A 23,103-nucleotide genomic window follows, 5' to 3' on the forward strand; every position below is an offset into this window, starting at 1 on the left:
AGTTTAGATCAGCTGCTCTGTTTTCCACATAATCCTTTAATGCCTCCCTTTTGAACTCAAATATCTTAAACATCTGGCAACAAATGAGTGAGGAATTTTACCTCTGGATCATAAAAGAACTAAAGAACAGCTATAGCTTTTAGTATATTTATTTGAAGTTCTATTCTTAGCGTTAGATGGAAAATATCCGTGTCTTTGAAAGCCACTACCCGACTGGAAAATTTCTTAAAGAAAGCGTTCTAGCAAAATGGAGCCAAATACTTCAGTCCATCAGTAGTCATGCATATCATTGCTCTACTTGGCATCTCGGTTCATAATATAATTTAAGGCCGGCAGACGAAACATGAGATCACTTGTTTTTTCAGTTGAACAAATGGGAAGGGGGTTGATTTAGGAAGGTAGCTTTTACTTCTCGGCTACCTGACGTGTGCGTGTGTGACAAAGTGGGAGATTGGTGGAGAAATGGGGGAAAATATATTCAGTGCTGTTTAAATTTGAAACATATGGTTTGTGAGGAGGCCATGAAGGGTCACAGCCAGCCTGCAGTGGCCCAGGAGTAAGTTAAACGTGCAACTCCTAGAAGTGAATGGAATTTTATTTTGACCAGCTGCCAGACTTTATGTAACTTTGCTTAGCTTTGGACCTATTATACCTTAAGTTCTGGTCAGAACCTCAGTATCAGCTTGTTATTGATTATCTGTACATATCCTGTATTTACACTAATTTTCATCATTTGTTCTCATTACATCCCAACTTAACTACCCATACATTTAAGATAAGGCCAGAAATCCTACTCATATAGTGTTGAAATGAATGACACAAGGGAAAATAAATATCTACGGTATAAAAAAGAAGATAAGAGTCTAAAGCCATGCTAGCAGCTCTGTGAGGCTGTATGCACAGTGGTGCTTTGAGCTAAACGTTAATGTCAGCATACTAACATACTCACAATGACAAACCTGCAGTAACACATCATCCACCTCTAGGGGGCTAGCGGTCACTCTCACATCAAAACCATAACAAAATATGTAGTTAGAGGAAGTTGTGGAGTAGTGTAGTATCATGGGAGTTCTACATTTTTAAACAGTCATCTTTGCTGCAGGTGGAAATCATGTTTACAGACGAGGTAATGTATTGTTAAGTTTTGTTTAAGTTAAATTTGGTAACGTTCACCGACTTCCTTCGTCACTCTCTGATGTATCCCTGTTTTCCTGGAAGTTAAAGCAACAGTCAAATGAAACGCACTGTTTACATGAATACATTAATGACTTCTCTGGGTTCGAACATTATTCGAAATATTTGGAATAATGTAGGTACAAAACTCAACAAAATAGGACCAGTCATTTATAGACATATAATTCAGAAATGTAAAATATTATGTGTTTAAATTGATACGGTGAACTTGTTGGCTAACAGTTGCTATGAACCTTCAGCTGATATCGAGCAAAAGTCCAATATTCACGCTCCTTTTAGCTCTGTTTTGGTCTCCACCAACTCCAGAGGGAAATAGTTGTCTGTTTCGCTGCTAAATGCGGCTATTTTGTTCACCAGCTAGATGGTAACTGTGTCTCTCTGCTGGTGTGGAGCAGGTACTGTAATGTCCACTGGGTTTTTAGAACTTTTTTGGTGACAGACGCTACGAGAGCAGTGACAGCAGAACAAATCCATTCATTTGTGCAACGGAAAACCAAAATAATGAGTGAAAAGGTACTATATAGAACCATAGAGCTGACAGCCTCTGCAGACTTGGGTAATAAATCATGTGGGTTTGGGATCTATTGTTGACAGAAAACTACTGCCATGATAACATGCAAAACATGCAAAACGTGCAAAATATCATTGCAATCCATTAAATGATTACAGAGATGCTTGACTTAAAAAAGCAGTGGGAAAATTCACATCTTTTTCAGTAAGGTGGTGGCTCACAAAATCATTTTTGTTAAGGTATTTTTGACTGGACTGACTGACCAGTATTGCCTCTGCTAAAACTGAAAGCACTAGATATGCACAGCTCCAATGAAAATGCATTTGTGAACCTTTTTTAAGTCTGCAGAATCACACTGTGGATGTGCAATATTCACTGTGACCACAGTGACGCATTTTTGAACCAGGGTGTCCAACCTTAAATAGTTTTCCAGAGATATATTACTGTGCAGCATCTACAGCAGCACCTGAATCAACCACATCATGATTATTAATGGCCCTGAACATGTGGCAGTGGTGTCCTGATGTTGACAGACGTTTTTAAAGAGTGATTTCTCTCTGTTTGTGTTTTGTTTTGGCCCGTTACACTTGGTCTTCCACCTGTGATGTGGTTTGGGCCATACCAGATATTTAAATACCTCTCCTATGCCTGTTCAGTGGATTCAAAACAACTAAAGACATTTATTATTCCAATGAGCAAGACAGACCTGTTGCAGTGGGAAATTTCCTTCTATTAAAGAAAAGTTCTCGCCTCCAAATGGTTTGCTGGAAATAGGTTTAGAAGGGGCAGAATACTTTCCTACTGAGTTAATTCTACACATCTCATAAAGTCTGCACACTGGCATGGCAGAGTTCTCTCATTTGATCTCTACATTTGATCTGGACAAGGTCATGTGTCAAACGTCTGCCTGCAGGATGTCAGTGTGTTAACTGTGGAGCTGGAATGCAACAGTCTGGTTTGGCGTGTGTTACCAGACACTTCTGGTGAGGTGTGTTAGAAATTACTGGGTAAAGTCTGGAGTTTGAACAGGTGCTGACCCAATTCTGTGTCGTGGGTTGCTTGTTCCAAAAACTGATTAATCCCTGCATGTGTCCTGCCTCTCTGGACTTATTTTTAGAGGTTACACCCACCAGCTCGGTCACTCTGTAGATGTAGACCTTCCCCTTCTCCAAGCCTCCACTGAAGAACATGGGTGCTGCCACCAAAAGGTTGTCCGTTATACCGTCTCCATCAATATCCACTGGTGCAATCTCACTGCCGTAGTAGGAGCCGATCTGAAAGAGACGTATATGCATGTCATTAAATAAGATTTTTTATTATGTATCAGTTTGATCCTTTAAAAAATAATTTAGATGATTACATTCCCTAAAATCCATGGCTTCTTCACCACTGTTTGCTGAACAAAGATGTCAAAAGTACACACATTTTGTACTCAAGAAGTATAGATACTTGTGTAAAAAATGACTACAGTAAAATTCAAAGTAGAACTTCTTTACTCAAGTTAAAGTGAAAAAGTAAAGGCTCTGACATGTACTCAAAGTATAAAAGTAAAAAGTCCTCTGAAGAACATTTCTACCAGCTGTTTCAGTGCAAAGCAAACTGAAACTGATCTTTTCTGCACGTGAGAGTCTCCCTCTGTCTATTTCAGCTTATGTCTTTTTTTTGTCTTGATACTTTTCTTTTGTTATTTCTTTTACGTCGATTTCTCTTGTTATGTCTTTTTCGTCTGGTTGCTTCCTTTATGTCATTTTTTTCTTGTTCTTTTACGTAGTTTTCATCTTTTTTACTTTACGTTGTTTTGGTCTTGTTACGTCTTTTCGTCTTGATTTGTCTTTTCTATTTTGTCTCGTTACATCTTATTAAGTCTTTCACATAATTTCTGCCATGTTACTTCTTTTACATCTTTTTCATCTTATGTCTTTCTTGTTGTTATATTTTTTTTGTCTTGTTTTGTCACTACTTTTATGTATTTTCGTCTTGTTATGTTGTTATGTCCTGGTTAAGCGTGATATGCACTGATGGGTACACTAAGAAATCATCTTTATTTATGTGTTATTGTTCCATCAAAGCTGAAATCAGTCCTGATGTTAGGAAGATTGCATGCAGATGCAAAATAAAAATAATTATTAATTCTCTTCAAATGCATTAAAACTAAAGACGCCTGTTTTGAAGATTTAATGAGTAGAAAGTACAGATATGTGTGTTCAAATGTATGGAGTAAAAGTAAAAAGTCAGAAAAATAAATACTCAAGTAAAGTACATAAACCTGAAAAATTTACTTAAGTACAGAAAAGTACTTGTACTTTGTTACTTTCCACCTCTGTTGTTGAACCACATGTTGTTTGGATTTGATGATTTACTGATGATCTGGAGTGGCTTATAAACTTGAATATTGTAAACAAATGGGAGCCTGTGTTGTGTCAAAGCAAGTGGTCAGAGTCCTGATGCTTTTGTGAATGCTCAGACTATGAGCGGAGAAAGGATCAGTCATTGAAGTGGAAGAAACATCATCTATTGGTTTTCAGATCAGAAACATCTGCCTATAAAAAGCCATTTTCCCAAGAATTGTGAGATCAAGAAAGTTTCCTGCAAAAAAACATCTGTTGTTCTGGATGAGCTGTTGCTGACAAGGTACAATGTAAGCTGCTGCAGGATCACTTCAGGCTCGCAGCCTGTGAAGGGTTGCCAGTTAGGAGTGTTGCGGCCATTAACACACAGAGCCACATCCCCTTGAAGCGATGATTATTTTTAAACTCAATGTGGCTCAGATTCTGGGATTAAACAGATGATTTGCACAGTCCAGTCCCAAATTTACACTCATATAACATGAACAGTAATGATTTATAGCACCATGTCAAACATCAACAGTAACAGACAACACACACTCTCACATACTGTACAGTAAATTTGTCCTCATGTCAACTTGCACTATGATTGCAGCATGTTATGGTAATGTGATTTGGACTGTAGTAGTGGAGCATTCACAGTCATTTTATTGAGATTAAATTTCAAAATGCAAATCCCTCTGGCTATTGGCCTTTTCCACTGAAAAATACTTCATGTCATGATAATTTTCCGGCCATTCTGTCTGATTTTATATGTTCATGAATTGGAATAATTCTAATGCATTCCAGAGTTAAATATACAGGATACAGTGGGTACCAAAATGTCAAAAACAGAGAAAGCGGAGATATATCCTCAAATCTGGCTGAAGTAGTGAATTGCTCTGCCAGTTACGATTTTGATTTTAATATACATTATGCAAACTCATGAAGAGATGCCCCTTGAGGATGACTGTTTTTTTTTTTTGCTGAAAACTGCTTACAATCTAACTAAAGTGTAGCAATTTTCCACATAAAGATCACAGCAGAAAATAGCAGGAATTCATTTGTTTTCCAGTCTGTAACCTACTGCAGCTGACGAGCTAACAGCTAACATGCTACTCAGTTTGGAACATGCTAGTGATAGTCGGAGCACCTTTGTATTTTCTCTGAAATGGGACATGAAGTTCACACAGTTTATTCAAAAGACATATACTGTATATTAAACTATTGACTCATGCTTGTCTTGATTTGTGAAGTAGCTTATAGGTTTCTGAACCCTCAAAGATCTGTACTGACAGGCCAGCTTCCTACTGATCAATGAAGCAAATTCATGTGTCAAATTTAACAATGTTACAAGTTAAATTTGAACTTGGTACGAAAAATGCACTTTGCTCCTGTAAGCAAACCCACTGATTCCATTTGAATTAACTGATTTTGCTTTTTTAATGTTGTGTGATGGGCCTTAATATATCTTTAGCTACATTATATGAGTTGCTTTTACATTTTAAAAATGCTAAAGAGTTATGTGCTAGACAATTTAAAGGACCAGTGTGTAGGATTTTGTGGCATCTAGCAGTCAACTTGCAGATTGCAAACCCTTCCCCTCACGCCCCGCTTCCAAGCATGCAGGAGAACCTACAGGTGCAAAACTCACAAAAAGCATAAGGCCATATCAAGAGCCAGTGTTTAGTTCGTCTGTTTTAGGCTACTGTAGAAACATGGCAGACTCTGTGCAAGAGAACCAGTGCCCTCTGTGGAAATAAACAGCTCATTCTAAGGTAATGAAAACACATTGGTTCTTAATTTCAGGTGATTATACACTAATGAAAACAGGCTTGAAAATATATTCCATCCATTTCTGCTGTATTCTGCCAATGAACACGTGTAAATCTTGCACAATGGGCCTTTAAATCCACTACATATGAAATCTGATAAGGTCTGACTTTGATGACCTCCAGTGGTAGAATGAAAAACAACACTGTAGTGAGACAGCATGTTGCTAATGCGTTGAAAGACTACTTCAGCATTTTCAAAATTTTCAACAAAAACCTTTGAAACAAAAATAATTTGTAAGATGTTGCCATATAATCAACTACAGATCTACACAAAGGACCTTAAAAGACTCATAACTCTGTTAGCTGCTCTTCATTAGTGGCCGTGCAAGCAGTATTTTATAACAGTGTTTTATGACATTCTTTGTTGCACTGCAGCATTCTTCTAAAACGGACATGAGGACTGCATCAATGTGCAACTGGCCCACAGCTGACAAACTTCTTATCGAGTAGGTTAAGTGCTGCTTGCCACAGTACCTGCTGGCCTTTGAGGGAGTGCAGGATGGTGAGGTTGCCCGAGTTCTTCAGGGTGAAGATGATGACTTTGCCAGTGTGGTTAAATCGTGGAGCACCTGCTACGAGCAGACGACCGTTTCTGGCCGACACCACAGACGTCACAGTGTAACCTGGTTATGTAAAACACACATATTAAAGAGGCACTGCACACTTAAATATGCTTTTCGAATAAATTATATAACTGCACTGTGATGAAACACATTAATGCTGGTGTTGACGTTAACATTTCTCACCAAATCTATAAAAACTGTCATTTTAAGGATTGAAAATGGCTCACAACTGGGCATGAAAGTTACACTTTAAATCTCTCTCTGAAGCAAACACCCTTTGAAGAGTGGAGATTTAGAGATAGGTCATACCCTCACCAAAGTAACCCATGTGGGTTATTACTTATGATGATTGATTATGGATCTGTAAATTAGGTGAACTGATTGCTTGATGGACAAATTGTAATAAAAACCCCGGGCTCTACATTTTGTTCCACTGTTTGAGTGTGCTCAGAGGGATTGGGCCTAACCTTTGGGTTGAATTTCATAACCATGATCTGCATAACTCAAGGAAAAAATGTAAAAGCTGCAATTTGAGTAGTTGAAACCCAATGAGCTGCATTCATATGCACAGAGCTGGATGTTCTGATTTCTCAGGTTTCTCAGATTTCTTCTTCAATTTCTTCTATTTCGTCTTTTCCCACTAAAAATTCCACTTACCCCTCGTATACTTTTCCACCTTCATCTCTCATCTTCATACCCTTTTTTCCCCAGCTTTAACTTTCTCCCTGCCTGTCCAAAATTATGCTTCCACCTCATATTACTATTGAGTCTAGAATGGCTTCCATTGGCAGGCTGGTGGATAAGCTCAGAGACAAACCACTGATGGTAAAAGCAGAGGTCTGTGGTGGTGGAGTGAGATGAGGTTGGATATGATGGGAAACACTGGAGCAGTGGGTACAATACATTTCATAGAGATGGGCTGCAGCTCGGATAGTTGGTGTTAAACCACAGGTCTTCTAATAGGACAAGAGGGTGTGAACGGAAATTAAAGGCTGGTGGCCGTGGGAGCAAATGTTATAAACTCTGTTCAAGCGGAGCCTTCATTATTAAAATAACAATTTAGTAATTTATCTGAATTTCTCCTCCCATTATAAATATACACTCTTAAAACTTGAGGCTGCTAACCAGAACCATAAAAGGTTCTCCAGCTTGTCCCCATAGGAGAGCCCTTTCTGGTTCCTGGTAAGTCTTGTTATAAAGTTTCACCTTGGAACCCTTTCAGAGAGTTCCATGTAGAACCCAGCATAAAGGGTAATACCTAGGACCATCTGTGAAAGAACACACTCAGGGGGTTCTACCAAGATCCTTTTCATACATAGGGGTTTATCTAGAACACACTTAGGGTGTTCTACAGAGAATGTTTTTAGATTGAAAGGGTTTTATCTAGAACCCACCCAGGGATTTCTACCGAAAACCTTTTTTGTTGAAGGGTTTTTATCTAGAACACACAATCGGGGGGTTCTACAGAGAATGTTTTCAGATTCCAAAGGTTTTTCTAGAAATTGCCAAGGGTTTTCTACTGAGAACCTTTTTATATTCCAAGGGTTTTTATCTAGAACAGACTCAGGAGGTCTACTGAGAATGTTTTCATATTCCAAAGGTTTTATCTAGAACCCACCTTAGGGGTTCTACTAGAACCATTTTATTTTATGGTACAAAGACCTCTTGACAAAAGAATAAAGAAGAGAAGAACTTTTCCTTCCAAAAATGGATGAAGAACCTTGACAAATCCTTTCTTCAAAAAAGGGTTCTTTGGAAGAAAATGCTTCTGGGTAGAACTTCAGCCCTTCAAGAAGAACCCTTTTGGAATCTTTACTTCTGAGAGTGTATCCATCACAAAGCAGTCATGATTTTTCCGCTCCATTATTTTCATTTGTTCTTTATGGTTTTACTCACCCAAATAGGCACCGTGGTTTTTGAGCTCTTCGGGGAACTCGTGTGTGTAAGAAGATTTGGGAGGAACCACCTTCCCCTGTCGTGTTTCCTTCAGCACTGCTCCGTTCCAGTCGTAAGCTCCAACAGCACCCACCAGAATCCCATCCTGTAGGGGAGGGCCGTAGGGTTAATTCTTAAACATTAAACAGCAGAGTAATAGAGAATGATCTCGTTTTAATGCCTGTGCACACAACATGGTAATTATTGTATACGATGATTATATGCTCATGAAACGTAACAAAAGTCTGACCACCATTTTGGAGCAGAGTCTGTGTGTTTGGCTCACCTTGGCTTTCAGTCAGATTAATGATGGCGTAACTCAACTTGTGGTGAAATTTAATCTTGGTAACAGTGATAAACACAAAACAAAAAAGACGCTCTTACTAGATTTCTGGATTACTTTAAAAGGATATGGATAAAATCTAATTAAATGTATCCCTCTTTCCCTCTCCCACACTACATCAGATAACTTTCATGAAGATGTTGCTACAACAAGAACGTGTTGAGGTACAGTATATAGCAATCAATGATCCATCTTTAAGGGACAGTTCATCCCAAAATTAAGATATTTTTCCTCTGGCCTGTAATGCTGTTTGTCCATCTAGATCAGTGTTCCTCAATGTTTTCAGACCAGGGACATAACAAGAGTGTACACTTAGAATAATAATACAGTTAAGTGGCCAATATGTTTGAATAATAGCTAAGTAACGTGCTGTTATGGATAGTTGAGAGGAGGAGTAGTAGGAGTAGAGGACCCTCCTGCAGTAACTCCCTTACAAAGACCCATGATTATCTAGATTGTTTGGTCAAGTTGCTGAGTTTTGTACATATTGGCTATAGAGATGTCTGCCTTCTGTCAAATGTAATGGAACCAGAGGACACTCTGCTTGTGGTGCTCAAAGCACCAAAAAAAGAAACTCAACAGCAATGACTCCTTCCAGAAATCATGACCCGGGTGCTCAAGATAATCCACAGACCTCACTGTGAACTGTATTTAAAACTACTTCTCTGAAGGAGGTTTAAAAACTACTGGTGGAACTGAAATCATGACAAATTAACAGCCACTTTATCAACATTTTTCCACAATGACAAACCACAGTGTGCAAAGAAAGCCATAAAATCAGTTTTAAAGTCCATTATCAAATCCCTGCTAAATCCTGATCAGCGTGTATTTTGAACTCGTCAAACAACAAAGGAAACAAACCAGAAAGTGCAATTAGCTGCAGACAGGAGGAGGGATAGAGGAGGGATTTCCTATCTTCCATGGTTCACCATACTTTGTATCACTGACACTGTAATTATAGGTTCCCTCTACTTAATGAGCACAAGTTTTTTTTTTTTTTTGCCGTACACAATATGCCGACAACACATTTTCCAGTGTTTGAGCATATGCTGGAAGGCTTGCGATTCCTTCCTGAAAGATGGAATTGTGTGCTCACCACGCTCAAACTACGTCACTCTCTGACAGCAGCGCTATGCCAGTGTGGTTATCTGTTTTGGTCAAACTGGTCTCCATGGCGAATGAATGAAACCCCAAAACAGTTCAACCTTATAAACCAGTGACCTATTTCTACTGCAGTTGCATGTATGGACATGAGCTTACCCCAATTCCCAAAAAGTCGGGATGCAATGATTTGCAAAAGCCTCTCAACCTATTTTCTATTGGATAAGGTACAAAGACAAGATATTTAATGTTCAAACTCATTAATGTCATTGATTTTTTGTAAACATACACTCATTCTGAATTTTGATGCCTGCAACACGTTCCAAAAAAGTCAAGACAGGGTACTACTTTGATACATCACCTTTTCTTTTAATAAAACTCAGTAAGAGTTTGAGAACTGAGGACACTAATTCTTACTTGAAATTTGACTTCAAGTGCTCCACAGTCCGGGTTCTCTGCTGGCGTGTTTTGTGCTTCATAATGTGCCACACATTTTCAGTGGGAGACAGTCTATTACCCAAACTCTTATTACAAAGCCACACTGTTGTAACACATCCAGAACGTATTTTGGAAATAAGCAGGGACGTCTCAGAAAAAGACAACAGCTGGATGGCAGCAAATGTTGCTCCAAAACCTGTATATATCTTTCAGCATTGGACTTTTTGTCCACGCAGTCACAAAGTGGTGATCCTCGCCAACTGCTTGTGAACGACTGAGCCTTTCATGGATGCCTCTTTTATAATCAATCATGATATGATCACGTGCTACCAATTAACCTGTTTACCTGTGGAATGTTCTAAGCAAGTGTTTTGCGCATTCCACAGTTTTCCCAGTCTTTTGTTGCTCCTGTCCTAAATTTACTGAAACAAGTTGCAGGTTTCATATTCAGAATGACTGTATATTTACAGAAAACAACAAAGTTTATTTCTTTGAATATTAAATATCTTGTATTTGCAAGTTGAAAAGTATTTGCAAATCATTGCATTCTGTTTTTGTTTGTTTTACTCAGTGTCCCAGAGAAGGCCAGAGTTGTAGTTTTATATAAACATACAAAAGTAATATATACACTTTATACCATCCCAACAAACAAGTAGTGTATATTCTTCATTATGGTAAACACACAAATCAATTCTGAAAATAAGCTATAAGCTCCACAATTTTACAAACACGGAGCCTAGAGATTTATTTTCAGCATTGTTTAGTTACAGTTAACAAAACAAACTGTGGATGGAGAAACTGCTCTGTATGCAGATGCATGAAACGTCTCTACAGTATATGACATAAGCAGCCTTCAGAGTTGGCACATACCACATTCAGCAAAACCATCTGGGCTTCCAGGACTGTTTTTCTCCTTTAAAGCCCCAACATTCTTTCCAATAAGTTATCCTACTCTCAAAACTCAGGTTGGTGTTGTTGAGCATCTCCGGAATCTGGCCTTGTGGACAGTATTTCCAGCCATTCCTGCCACCCAGCTGCAAATTCTACTATATATTTATTTTTCATCATAAAAGGGATATATTCATTTCTCCCTTGACAAATCACACTGCGAGGGGGAACTGGAAAATCAAAGTAGTTGCATCAGCAAATGTCTGGACAGAGCTGGAAAGCGAGGAATGAAAATCAATTAATCGGTATGAACATTAGCTATAGCAGAGGAGATGTGCCTTATCTCCCTTTTCCAGCTGTGTCACCCTCAACGCCAGCACACCTGCAACTATCTGCTCTCAGATAGAATAAAAAAAACTCGAGAAAAAGAAAAGGAAAAGGAAAAGCATCTAATTCTGCAGCTGAACCGTCTCAATCTTGCCTCAGCTTCTCACTAATATGTCTCCCTGGGGAACAAGTGGTGTCTTATTACCCATCACTGCATGACTGGAGTGGAAAAAGGCCTGTCTCTTCTGTCAGGGGCTCCTAAATCAGGATGACCTAAACCTCTGGGGCCACACAGCAGGCACCTCAGGGGGGACTGGAAAGTGATAAATGGCAGGTTGTGTGGGAGGAGTTATGATGCGCCAGAGATTGAGACAATGTGTGTTGTTCTAAAAGTTGACAGATGATATGAAGCGACGTGGTAGCAGAAGTCAGACTTACCTCGACGTTGTGTGCGGAAAATCCAGCCTGAGACATCTGGAGGCCAAACGCTGTCCCATTCTTACTGGTTCCTGTGTAAACAAGTCAGTCTTTTACAGTCTGAACCACTGCAGCAGGAAAGAAATTTAAGCTGCCAACCAAAATTAAAACCAACGTAAGAGGATTTATGTCACTGGAGTTTCATCGTGGATGATTCATTTATTAAGATTTAGAGAGAGATTTTCAGGTACTAATTTTAACAGGTTTCACTGAGAGCATTTCTACCACAATGGATGATTACTTTCTGAATTGATTAATCTCTTAAGCCTATTAATAGTTAAGTCAATAAAAATCAGAAAATAATTTTCATTTATAAACATTAAAATCACAATTTCCCAAAGCCCAAGATTCAAAATTGCTTTTAATTCTGATTTAATTTACAATGACAGATGATAGATATAAGGAGTAAATCTGCTCATGTGAGAAGCAACCCAATGACTACATTTACATGCACACTAATTTTCCACCATTATTCAGAATATTACAGTATTCTGGATTTGACAAAGGTGATGTAAACAGCATAGTCTGTAAGGACATTCTGAATTATGTGTATTCTGAACGGAGCATCTTCTGATTAAGAAATGTGGGATAGACTGGTAATATTCGGGTTTTAAGAGCACTCTCTAGACTTGTTTAAAGCACATTCAGAATATCCATCCTAATTACTTTTAAAGTGTTTTTTTTTACCAGTTTTTGACACGTCCTCTTGCCCGTTGCCTGTTTATTGTTAGCTTTGCACATTGGAAACAAACCAACTTGCCAAAAGCCTGCAAGGCTGGGTTAGAGACGCATGCACAAAAGAAATGCCCACTCTTCTAGTCAGAAAAGGGAAACACACCTACTTTTAAACATTATGAAAGACTTGGTTATAAACAGGTTTCTGGATAGCGCCAATATTGCAACTCTGTCCTTTCAAGAAGGTGGTTGAATGAATAAAAGAGGGAGGCTGCGTTTGCACAATCCAACAAGTCCACCACCAGCGGAAAACTTATTTTCACGCAAAGAAGCAAAATGGCTTAAGCAGCTCCAGTTGTTCAATTTTTCCATAATTGGAGTATGCACCGCTTCATGTAAACAGGAATATTAGTGGAATATTCATTTTCATTAGTCATGTAAACAGCTAAGTAGGAATCCAAGTGCTCCTATCCAAATGTTTGGATACTACACTTCCTGGACTCATGTGGAGTTTGTATTTGAGGTGTTCTTTGGATAAGGTACATGTATACACAAAAATCACAAAAACCTCCAAGGCACTCTCTTTTAACACAACTAAAATGCATTTAATTGTTTTAAAAGAGAGGGCCTTGGAGTTTTGGAGGATTTTTGCACGGCTTAGTAGGTATAAAATCTTTTTTAGAATAAGTATTCATGCATGTCATGTACCAGTCCACAGAGAACTACTGTATCCTTTTGTCAAATTTAAAATATGAAAATCACCTAATCTGGAGTTGTAAAATGTCCATGTAAATGTAACAGTATATAACTAAGTGTTTTCTATGCTGCTTACATCTAAGAAATTATACTACAGCAATGACCACGCTTTTTCGTCTTTAACAGGGGTCCAACCTTCCTAACCTGACCTTCCTGTCACTTTTTGCTCTGTGCTCTAATAACAGTTGAGCGAACCTGGTACCTTGGTCAACTTTCTCCTTTTCCTGTAAAAGCAATCTATAGGTTTACATCTTAAGTTAGCTAATGTTAGTAAAACACGAGCTAACTAGTAAGCTTATGTTAGCTAAATGCTCGCTAACTAGCTAGCTAACGATTGATATAGATCAGCAAGCTAGTTTGGTAGTGTTTTGCTAACATTAGCCAATTTAAGATATGAATATATGTCACTTTTACAGGTCCACCGGCAACACCTGTTAACCATCTTGAAAAAATTGCATAGTGTTAGTTCAGGCAGGCCATGGAGTAAAGCTGGGTTCAAAACCCAGCTAAGGCTGATTTCCTTCTAAGCATCCAACTGGCAAATCTCACACAGGGCACCTTAGTTAAGCTGCTTTAGCCTGCCGACTTACCACCTCCACGTCCTCCTCTGTGTCTGGCTTAATCAATGTAATTTCAGTTGTCACTGATGCTTACTCTGTTCTGTGCCATAGGGAGGTCTTTGGTGCTCTCCACTGTTTCTTTGACTAAAGTGGTCCTAACTGAATTTGGTTTTCTTTTCAACACAGACAAGCCTAGCACATAGTACAGCATATATAAGTATAAAAACCAGGAAAGGAGAAAGTTGGCAGAGGTACCAATCCTGCTCAACTGTCATTGGAGCAAAAGGGGCAGGACTTAGGAAGGATCAATTCCAACTTCTCCAATATTTGACAGCAGTGTCTTCCAAATTAATGCCATGTAGTTCAAATGAATTTCTTTTAAACCTTCCAAACTGAAGATGCGTTCTCCAAGTGCATCTACAATATCCTTCAGCGCTGACTCGTCTGTCACATTAAAGAAGTGTTTGTCATCTGGGTCGCTGGCGATGTACTTGATTTCATTGAGGAAGGCTTCAGGGTTGATTCCTCTACGGTTGTAGTAGCCAAGGACCTGAGAGATTAAGATCAAACAATCTGTCAGTGCATGCAAGTACTGAGTGTCGACCACTTTAATTCATCTTAAACAGGTTAAAATTAGCACTCTTTGAGTGGACTTCAGAGGATTTAGGTTTTCTACACTAATGCCAGTGCCGTCACCAATTCCAGCTGGTTTTCAACCAAATGACTTCAGAGTCTTTGCTCAGATGCTCATGCCCAGCTAAGCCACTGGATGGAATCAAGTGTGCCATTTGCTTTACCAGCAGTGGCACAAACCAAAGAACTGTGTGGTTTGGAGATCATTTACACCTTTAACTGCACTTCCACTGAGTTTACGTTTGGAGCTCACTGAAAGCTCCAAGTGTTTTTGGCTCCATTTGTAACTCAGCGCTTGAGAGACTTGCTTTCACTGAACTCCATGAGGTCTCCTCATTAATGCTTGTGGTGTTTTAATGCTGCACTGGAAAATTTATTAGCCATCAGAAAACTCATAAAGAGTGAGCCATTTAACCCAGGTGAATAACAGGTCTAGCAGACTCACAGCAATAGCGTAACGGGTGATGCCGTCCCTCTCACTGTCCTCGATGGCTTGCTGCAGATCTGCGCTGTCATGTGACTCTCCATCAGTTATCACAATCATCACCTTCTTGGCACCACGCCGTCCTCCTTGTTTGAAAGCTTGTGAGCTGTGACAAAGTTTGATATGTTCAGTGAACTAAACTACTCAGAAGTGCTGCTGAATTGTACAAATGGAGTTACTGTACCGTGCTACATTGATGCCAAGAGCCGTGTTGGTCTCCTCTCCACCTCGCTGGTTGATGCTGCGTGCTCTTTTCACCACTTCCTCAACAGATTTGTAATCACTGAGTTTGAATTCATGAACCACCTTCTCACCATACTGAACAACTCCAACCTGTAGAAACGCAATGACAATGATCCATCACATTTAATATGAGCTCTGTATTCTTGCAGTAAAAGGTAAAGGTCAACTTCATTGTGACATATACAGCTATACAAAGTACAGTTAAATATTGTCGGATTCAGTCTCTGCATTTAACCCATCAGGAACAGTGGGCAGCCACTGTGCAGCGCCCATGAACAAACTTGACCAGGGGCACTGACCTAGCATACATTACTTGGATGGTGGGGAAACCCAGAGCACCCACGCAGGCATGGCGAGAACATGCAGTCTCAACACTGAAAGGCCGTGTCCAAACTTCTAAGCCGCAACCTTCTTGAGGTGAAAGTGCTAACCGCTGTTCCACTGTGCCGCCCAGTTAACTTATAATAATTAACTACTAAATTCTCCAAAGATCAGAGAGTAGGTGCTAGCCCGAGCCCAACAGAATTTGGAAAGGATGTTTAGGTTTGGATCTGGTTCAGTTACACCATCTGGGCGAGCCTACTTGACATGGTAAGAATGACAGTGCTGAAGCCATCCACCGTAGAGGTTTTTCTCTTCCTCCATGACAATTCCAAATAAACCAGGATGGTTTGAATATGTATACAGTTCAGTTAACAACGGTTACAGTTGAAATCAAGACTTTATGAAGAACGAGACTTGTCAGTCACCAGTGGTAAGAATTATATTTTATATTTCTAACTAAGGACGTTAATGATGAATCTCCATGAAGAATTTAACAGAGTAACAGTTTAATGTTTGTTTTACAACCCATTTCTCCAGAGCTCAAAGGTTTTCTTGGTCTGCCTGTCTGGAAATAAGGACAGGTGGCTCCAGTGAGAGTCTAGTTTTATCATTGTTTGTTTAAATTGTCTGTACTATCTGTTAAAGAAAATGCTTAAAATTTGCAACCCTATTTATAACTGTTGATGACACAGCGCAGTGTGTGTGTGTGTTAAAACAATCATTTCATAGCCTATATAAAACAATGCCTTTTGATGGTCATTTACAAGGTGCACTGCCCGCACATGTATAATTACTTATTAGGATAAATAGGCAAACTGTAACCATGGTAAAAACAGGTAAAGGTGACACAAACTCAGTTATTCGGCCTAACTGCATTGGCTGTGGTCAGGTTTTGACATAAAAAACAGAATGCTTGTCAGGTTTGGGTCAGACTTGGGTCAGGTTTGGACAGAAATATGTGGCCTAAGCCAAACTTTACCAAGCATAGAAGATTATAAAAAAATAACATACATGAACATATCACAGGTACAATCAAGCTGAAAGAGAATTTGCTTAAGTACAGAAAATACTTTTATATAAATTATGTCTGGTATTTAAAATGTATCCAATCAGAAACATTACCAGTATATTTTCTTTTCTTTTAGTATCCCTTCCTTTCTTACACACCTGTATTTGACCTGGTCCAATATAGAACTTCTGAAGAATGTTGATGAGAAAAGCCTGCACTTCATACCAGGGGTAGATGGAGTTTGAGCCATCCAGGACGATCACAATGTCCATATAGGTCTCACATCCTGAAAAACAGTTAAAGACGGGACTTAATCATGAGTGCACACATGGGGAAAACAGATGTTCATCAATGAGGAAATAATCCCCTGCTGTGACTATGAATGTTTGTCAAACAGGAAAGATATTTTAAGTCTTACTCTGAAAGGCAGGCGCGATCGTTCTGGAGAACTTGAAGCTCGCATTAACTCTGGAGCAAATGCCAGTGCTGTAGTAAGAGCTGCCACACTCATAGGACCATAGTGGCCCACAGGCCTGAGATATAAAAGAAAGCATTTATACAAGCAACTTTATCAACATCAGCATATTATAAAAAGTTTGGTTCATGCTCTCAGAGAACTTCCGTAGGGAGAGCTGCAGTATGACAACCGTGTAATTAAAAGACTATCATGTGGGATTATTCTTTTTTCCATCTGGACCACTGCTATTTCATGAAATGTCTTCTTACTTACTCAAAAACGTCTGCTGCAACAGACCACTACTGCATGTTATATCTCAAGAAGTTTAAAGGTATAGTTTCTTTTTTAAGGGGGGTTGTATGAGGTACTTATCCATAAGTCAGTGTATTACCTCAAGTAGACAGCGATCAACTTGACACTTGTTCAGAGAAGCAGCAGGAGTACTGGTGTAGGAAGCTAAGCAATGTACTGCTGTGGACATGGTCAGCAGCTTAACATTTTTTAGCCACCTAAAAAGCTCCAGTAACACTTTCTAATAGCCATAAATTGAAAACTGATAGTTAATTAAACTTTAATTCACACAAACAAACACTCAAATATTAGACTATTCATATATACTTTATAAAGTTTTATTAAGCAATAGTTTAGTTTTATAAACATCAGTTGCAACTTTATAATGATTAATCATATAATGATTATATAGGTAGTAGGCAGGAGTTAACCATGTATATAGTCTTACAAACATAAGTCACAACTTTACAATACAGTCTAGGAAGATGTATATAGACAACACGATCTCACTCTTGATAACATTTTCTAATAGCCATCATCAATAAATATGATATGTAGTTTGTAAACTGCCTATTATTTGGATGGTTATTAAAAAGTTGCAGCTGATGATTATAATAGCTGTTAGAGTTATTCGTCTACTTTTGCCTCAAAGAGGTAGTTTGTTTGTGTTTTTGTGTAACTTTGCTGTTTTAAAGGGTTTGGATTAACCAAAGTCACAGGATAACATTAACTAACCAATCGAGGTAGTGGTAGACTCCCATGTTCTGTGAAACAGAAAAAGAGCTGTTTTTGTCAAAAGAGTCTGGTTGCTCTGGAAGGAGAGTGATATATAGCCTACATAATGGTGGCTTATTGCCAGAAAAGGCCACCTGACGGCAAGTTAAGGGGGGTAAAATATGATTTGCTGCTGACCCTGTCCACAGCAGTACACTGCTTAGCTTCCTACACTGGTACTCCTGCTGCTTCTCCAAACTGATCTGTGGTTGTGCAGAATGCCATCTGCTGTAGGTAATACATTGACTACAGATAAGAACCTCATACAAACCCACTTCAAAAATTCCAAACTATCCCTTCATCCAATTAATGTTAAAATCATTCTCACCACAAAGCTGTTGTCTTTAGGGTTAGATGTGAGAGTCATTCCCAGCCTCATCTTGTCTTTTCGCTCTGATACGTTGGTCAGGGATATCCTTCCTTGAGGGAAAATGAATTTCACTGAGAGGATCTTGGATACACAGACTCGCATATACATAAATACATGCGCTATCCTTCAGAGACCAAACAGAAGTTCCACCATCTGGGACTCTGGTTTGTTATTGCTGTCTGGGCAGCCAAAGCAGTGTCTACATCCTCTGATCTAAACATTCACATGACAAAACTTTGTGTGCCTACCTAACCAGCACAACACATGTGCGACCCGTATGAAGAAGCATGCGGTGAGATGTGTGGTATAACACACATGTGGAAATGTACATAAACTATTGAAAAAATAGTAAAATGTGGAATGATTGGTATGGTACCCACACTTCTGTCTCACACATGCCACAGTGATGTTTACTGAGACACATGCAGAAAAGCACTCAGATATATAAACACCTATACAAGTCATGCATACACATTTATCCAGATGTTATACGTCCATGACTGTCACTGTTAATTTATGTAGCGTATTTTGTGATTTAATGGTAAGATATTTGTGGTGTTTTGTGATACTTTACCTAAGTTGAGCTTGGAGCAACCATTGCCGTTGGTTCGTCTGCTTAGTGAACATTTGTAAACATCCCCTGTCTGGTAAGGACCATTCATTTCATATGGAGCACCCACTAATAACCTGCAAAAAACCCAAACATCAAAAGTCAGAATCACTCAAAACATATATCAATGTTAAAGTTTGCTTTACAAACATTCTGCGTTTGATTTATTGTCTTTAAGCAATTAAGCATAGAAGAGCAAGACTGACAACAGCTTTTGTTCTATTTGTGAGTAAGTCTTTGTCTGGATTCTTATTCTCTGAGGGAATATAACTGTGACTGTCAACATCAGTGACCACACACAAAACACATGGGCTGATGTAGAAGATTTGAAACCTTTATTTATCCAGGGAGGTTAACTAAGCATGTTTAATCATGTCCAGCAGCACCAGACTTCACTTTCATAAACAGTGCAACACAGTCGCACCCAGTAGCTGGCCAGTACACCCAGTCATCTCATGTGAGTCACATCCTCAAGATAAAACCATATCTCCATTGAACATTCACAAGACAATTATTTTGCATTGTCAAAATATGTGCAAGCATTAGTCACATAATTACATAGTGTATATTTGCAAAATGTTTACTACCATTGTGCCACTTTCTTTTTCCTGCAATGTCCCTGTTTGACAACCAAATCATGGTTCCTAGGGCTGGGTGTTGGTACTCGCTACATTTAAGGTAAAATAACAAGGAACCAAGTATTATGGAAACTTCTCCAGTCAAATGATACCTGCATTTTCTAACAGCCAATCACCAGAAGTGTTTAATTTAATGTGAGGTGTGATTGGCCCACCTCGGCAGCAGCTGCAACCCATACAGTCTGTTGTGTGGTGAAGTCAAGCATGGTGTTTTTGTCAGGCAGTTCAGTGATCACCGAGATGCCACCAAAACACTTGAAATACTTGAAACTCCAATGAGCAACTCTGTTGGTATCAGTATCACTTAAAGCGTACTGGTATTGTCATTTTCTAAGCGATACCCAGCCCTGGTGTGTTACAGTGAGGTGAAAATTCAAGGCTTATTGCTAACAACCTTTAAATTGGAGTTTGCATCATGTTGCTGCTGATTCAAAATACAAAATACCTACATTGCCAGGGGGCAGCCGCAGCAACAATTGCTTGTTGTCTGAGAGCAGCAGAAGTATTGGAATTACATTTTGTGGCACTAAATGAATAGTCTGAGAAACACCAAAGTTATTAGACTACACTTTATCCCAAGGTTGCGTGAATGTGTATACCAAATATCATGGTGATTCATCCAAAAGTTGTCGAGAACCACAAATGTCAGACTCATGGTGGTCCTAGAGGAAAAGTGAGGTCATCACCACAGTCAGTAAGTTTCATCTTCTGTGAACCATGAAAGTCTGTGTAATATTTCAGCAATGCAACCAATGAGTGTTGAGATATTTCAGTCTGGTGTCACGCCAGTAAAAAACTCAGCGCTTAATAAAATAGGCCAGAGCTGTTTTTTCACAATTACTGCCCCAATTTCCACATCCTCTCTCGTCACTGCTAATGTAAATCAATCCCATTTATTCAGCAGTGGCACAGGCTGCAGCTCATGAATGAAATGAAATCACTGATAATGTACAATAGTTGTATATTAATGTTTGTTATAAGTGCAAGGCTTCTACTGCTGGAGCAGCTTGATTTAGTTCCTTGCTTAAGAGCAGGATACATTTACAGTAGTTGTTGAAGGAGGGATATTAGGTCTCTAAACTCTGATGTGTCATCAGTCACTGCTGCTATGATGCTCTCATTGGGAACTTTAAGGGAAGGAAGGGAACTATTCTCATGAGGGCTGGTCAGGGAATTTTGTCATCATAGGACACCAGAGGATTTAGATTTCCTCAAAGAGCTGTGCTGAGTGCTGGACATTCTGTTCACATGACGTAGTTTGTGAGGAGTCAGTCCTGCACTTCACAGTGGGTTTCCTGCACAGGGTCAGTATGGTCTCATAAACGTCACTAAAAGGTTTAAGATGATTCGGGCGTGATGGAGAATATAACGCTGTCTTGTGTGTTTACTTCAGTGCTGATGAAGGGTATAAAGGCCCTAAAGTGAGCTATAATTCACATGAATGTCAGAGATAAGAAATCTTGGTGTTCTTAAAGGGAAACAAAAAAGGGGGGGGGTACAATTGTTCTTATTCATTATTTATGATCTCTGTGAAAGTCCTTTAGGGTCTCACGTTATATCATGTGATGTGTGTCTGTTTATCATGTGATATCTTTACATTAAATGGCTTACTATTTCTACAACTCAGCACTTTACTAGAGTCACAAGGTTTGATGTCTAACTGCCTCAGGTTTTCACATATCTTAACAGATAAATGACACAGACAGACTGCCCTCAGCTCCATCTACATATAGTGCAGCCCATGATTAAACCTGCATTGTAGATACAATAGTATCAGCATTAACAAAATAACAACACTGCAATAATTAAACAGTAGTTTATCTGCAACCACACTATCTTTACCAAAATAGATAGAATCTACAATAGTTAATAAAAAAAAAAATATCAGCAACAATGACCTAAACTAGCTTTTAATGCTTTTTATAATTACAGGAAAGAGCTGATGTTTAATGTTAAACTAGAAATTTTCTGTGAAAGCAGTGCTTTGGAAGAGCAGATGATAGGCAATTTTTAAAGCACTTTTGCATTTACCATTTGAATTAGACTGTCATGACTTTCTCCCAGTTTCAAATCAAATTTCATGACAAAGGTGACATGATGAGCAGAGGGTGATCTGTGATTTTTATATATATTTTTTTGTTTTACTTGTATGTAGGATTTAGTGGCATCTTCAGTGAAGTTGCCTCACCCCGCCCTTAAAAGTGTGTATTAGAAACTATGGTGGCCATGTATTTTGCAAAAAACCTGAGAATGGCCGTATCTAGAGCCTATGTTTGATTTGTCCATTCTGAGCTACTGTAGAAACAGGGTGGTGCAACATGATAGACTCCATGGAACAGGAGCCACCCCTGCCTTTGATATAAACAGCTCATTCTAATGTAAAAAACCCAACATAATTCTTATTTTCAGGTGATTATAGATTAATGAAAACATACTTAGGAATATTATTTTCAATTTCTGCCATATTCTGCCAATAAATCCCTGTAAATCTTACACAGGGGGACTTGGTCTTAGACTGTTCTAAGACCATTAACAAGCAATGAACTGGTAGTGAATGGCACATTTTGGCATTTGGGAATCGGAACATTCATTATTAAAATACTTTAACTTCAGAACCAGATTAATCTGCAAGATCATGTTTCATTTACTCTGGCAGACACATCTGGCCACCTCCCGTTTGGACAGATTTCCTGCAGCCCTGCCTCTTGTTGGGGCAATCACAACCAATTACTTAATACGGGATGGGTTTGATGCGATGATTGACAGAGGAGCGTCACTGGCCGCGCACAGAATCAGACTCACAAACTCAGATTAAACTGTCAAGCTAGGCAGTGCTAATCAAATATGAATCAAGATTCAAGATTACTGCATTTCCTATATCTCACTCCAAATTACTGCAGTTCCTCTATCTTATCTAGAAACACATTTTAGTGTACAGTTTAGCTGTACACTAAATATTTGTTATATAATATATAATATTTGTTTCCTGTTGGAAAACAGACCAAGCAATGACCCAACTCGCATGATTCGCCCAGCACTGGTTTGCTCTTACTTTGCTGTGGCTGGCTGTAGGTCTGTTAGGTCTATCCAGTTGCGCAGGTTGATAACGCTCCTTGGAAATCAAACTTGAACTGAGAGGTTCCAGACTAATAAACATTTGTGGATTGTGGCTTATTCTGGTGGTGCTAAAAATATGGCATCCAAACTAGAAACATTCTCCCCAGTAGCTTTTTTTAAAAAATAATATTTGTTTTTGCAGCTTTTCAAATTTTTTTAATGCATATTTCACTTAAGCTTGCCCGGTTCAAGCATTCATTGGCAAGTTCTATCCGAAGCTAATCAC

General features: G+C 38.9%; 1 protein-coding gene across 1 annotated transcript in view; it reads right to left on the reverse strand.

Moving 5' to 3' along the window:
- The window catches only part of itga11a (integrin, alpha 11a), a 75,857-nt gene that overhangs the window by 28,727 nt on the left and 24,027 nt on the right, over nt 1–23,103 (reverse strand). The window contains exons 3-13 of the mRNA XM_084742295.1: nt 19,087–19,199; nt 18,471–18,562; nt 17,039–17,153; nt 16,779–16,906; nt 15,229–15,377; nt 15,006–15,150; nt 14,312–14,477; nt 11,898–11,968; nt 8,324–8,468; nt 6,339–6,487; nt 2,836–2,979 (exon numbers count right to left, since the gene is read on the reverse strand). Of these exons, the coding sequence (XP_084598421.1) occupies nt 2,836–2,979; nt 6,339–6,487; nt 8,324–8,468; nt 11,898–11,968; nt 14,312–14,477; nt 15,006–15,150; nt 15,229–15,377; nt 16,779–16,906; nt 17,039–17,153; nt 18,471–18,562; nt 19,087–19,199 (1,417 nt within the window). The remainder of the gene's footprint in view (nt 1–2,835; nt 2,980–6,338; nt 6,488–8,323; nt 8,469–11,897; nt 11,969–14,311; nt 14,478–15,005; nt 15,151–15,228; nt 15,378–16,778; nt 16,907–17,038; nt 17,154–18,470; nt 18,563–19,086; nt 19,200–23,103) is intronic.

The sequence above is a fragment of the Lutjanus erythropterus genome, chromosome 1 (assembly GCF_056507025.1).
Source record: "Lutjanus erythropterus isolate fLutEry1 chromosome 1, fLutEry1.hap2, whole genome shotgun sequence".
Lineage (NCBI taxonomy): Eukaryota > Metazoa > Chordata > Actinopteri > Lutjaniformes > Lutjanidae > Lutjanus > Lutjanus erythropterus.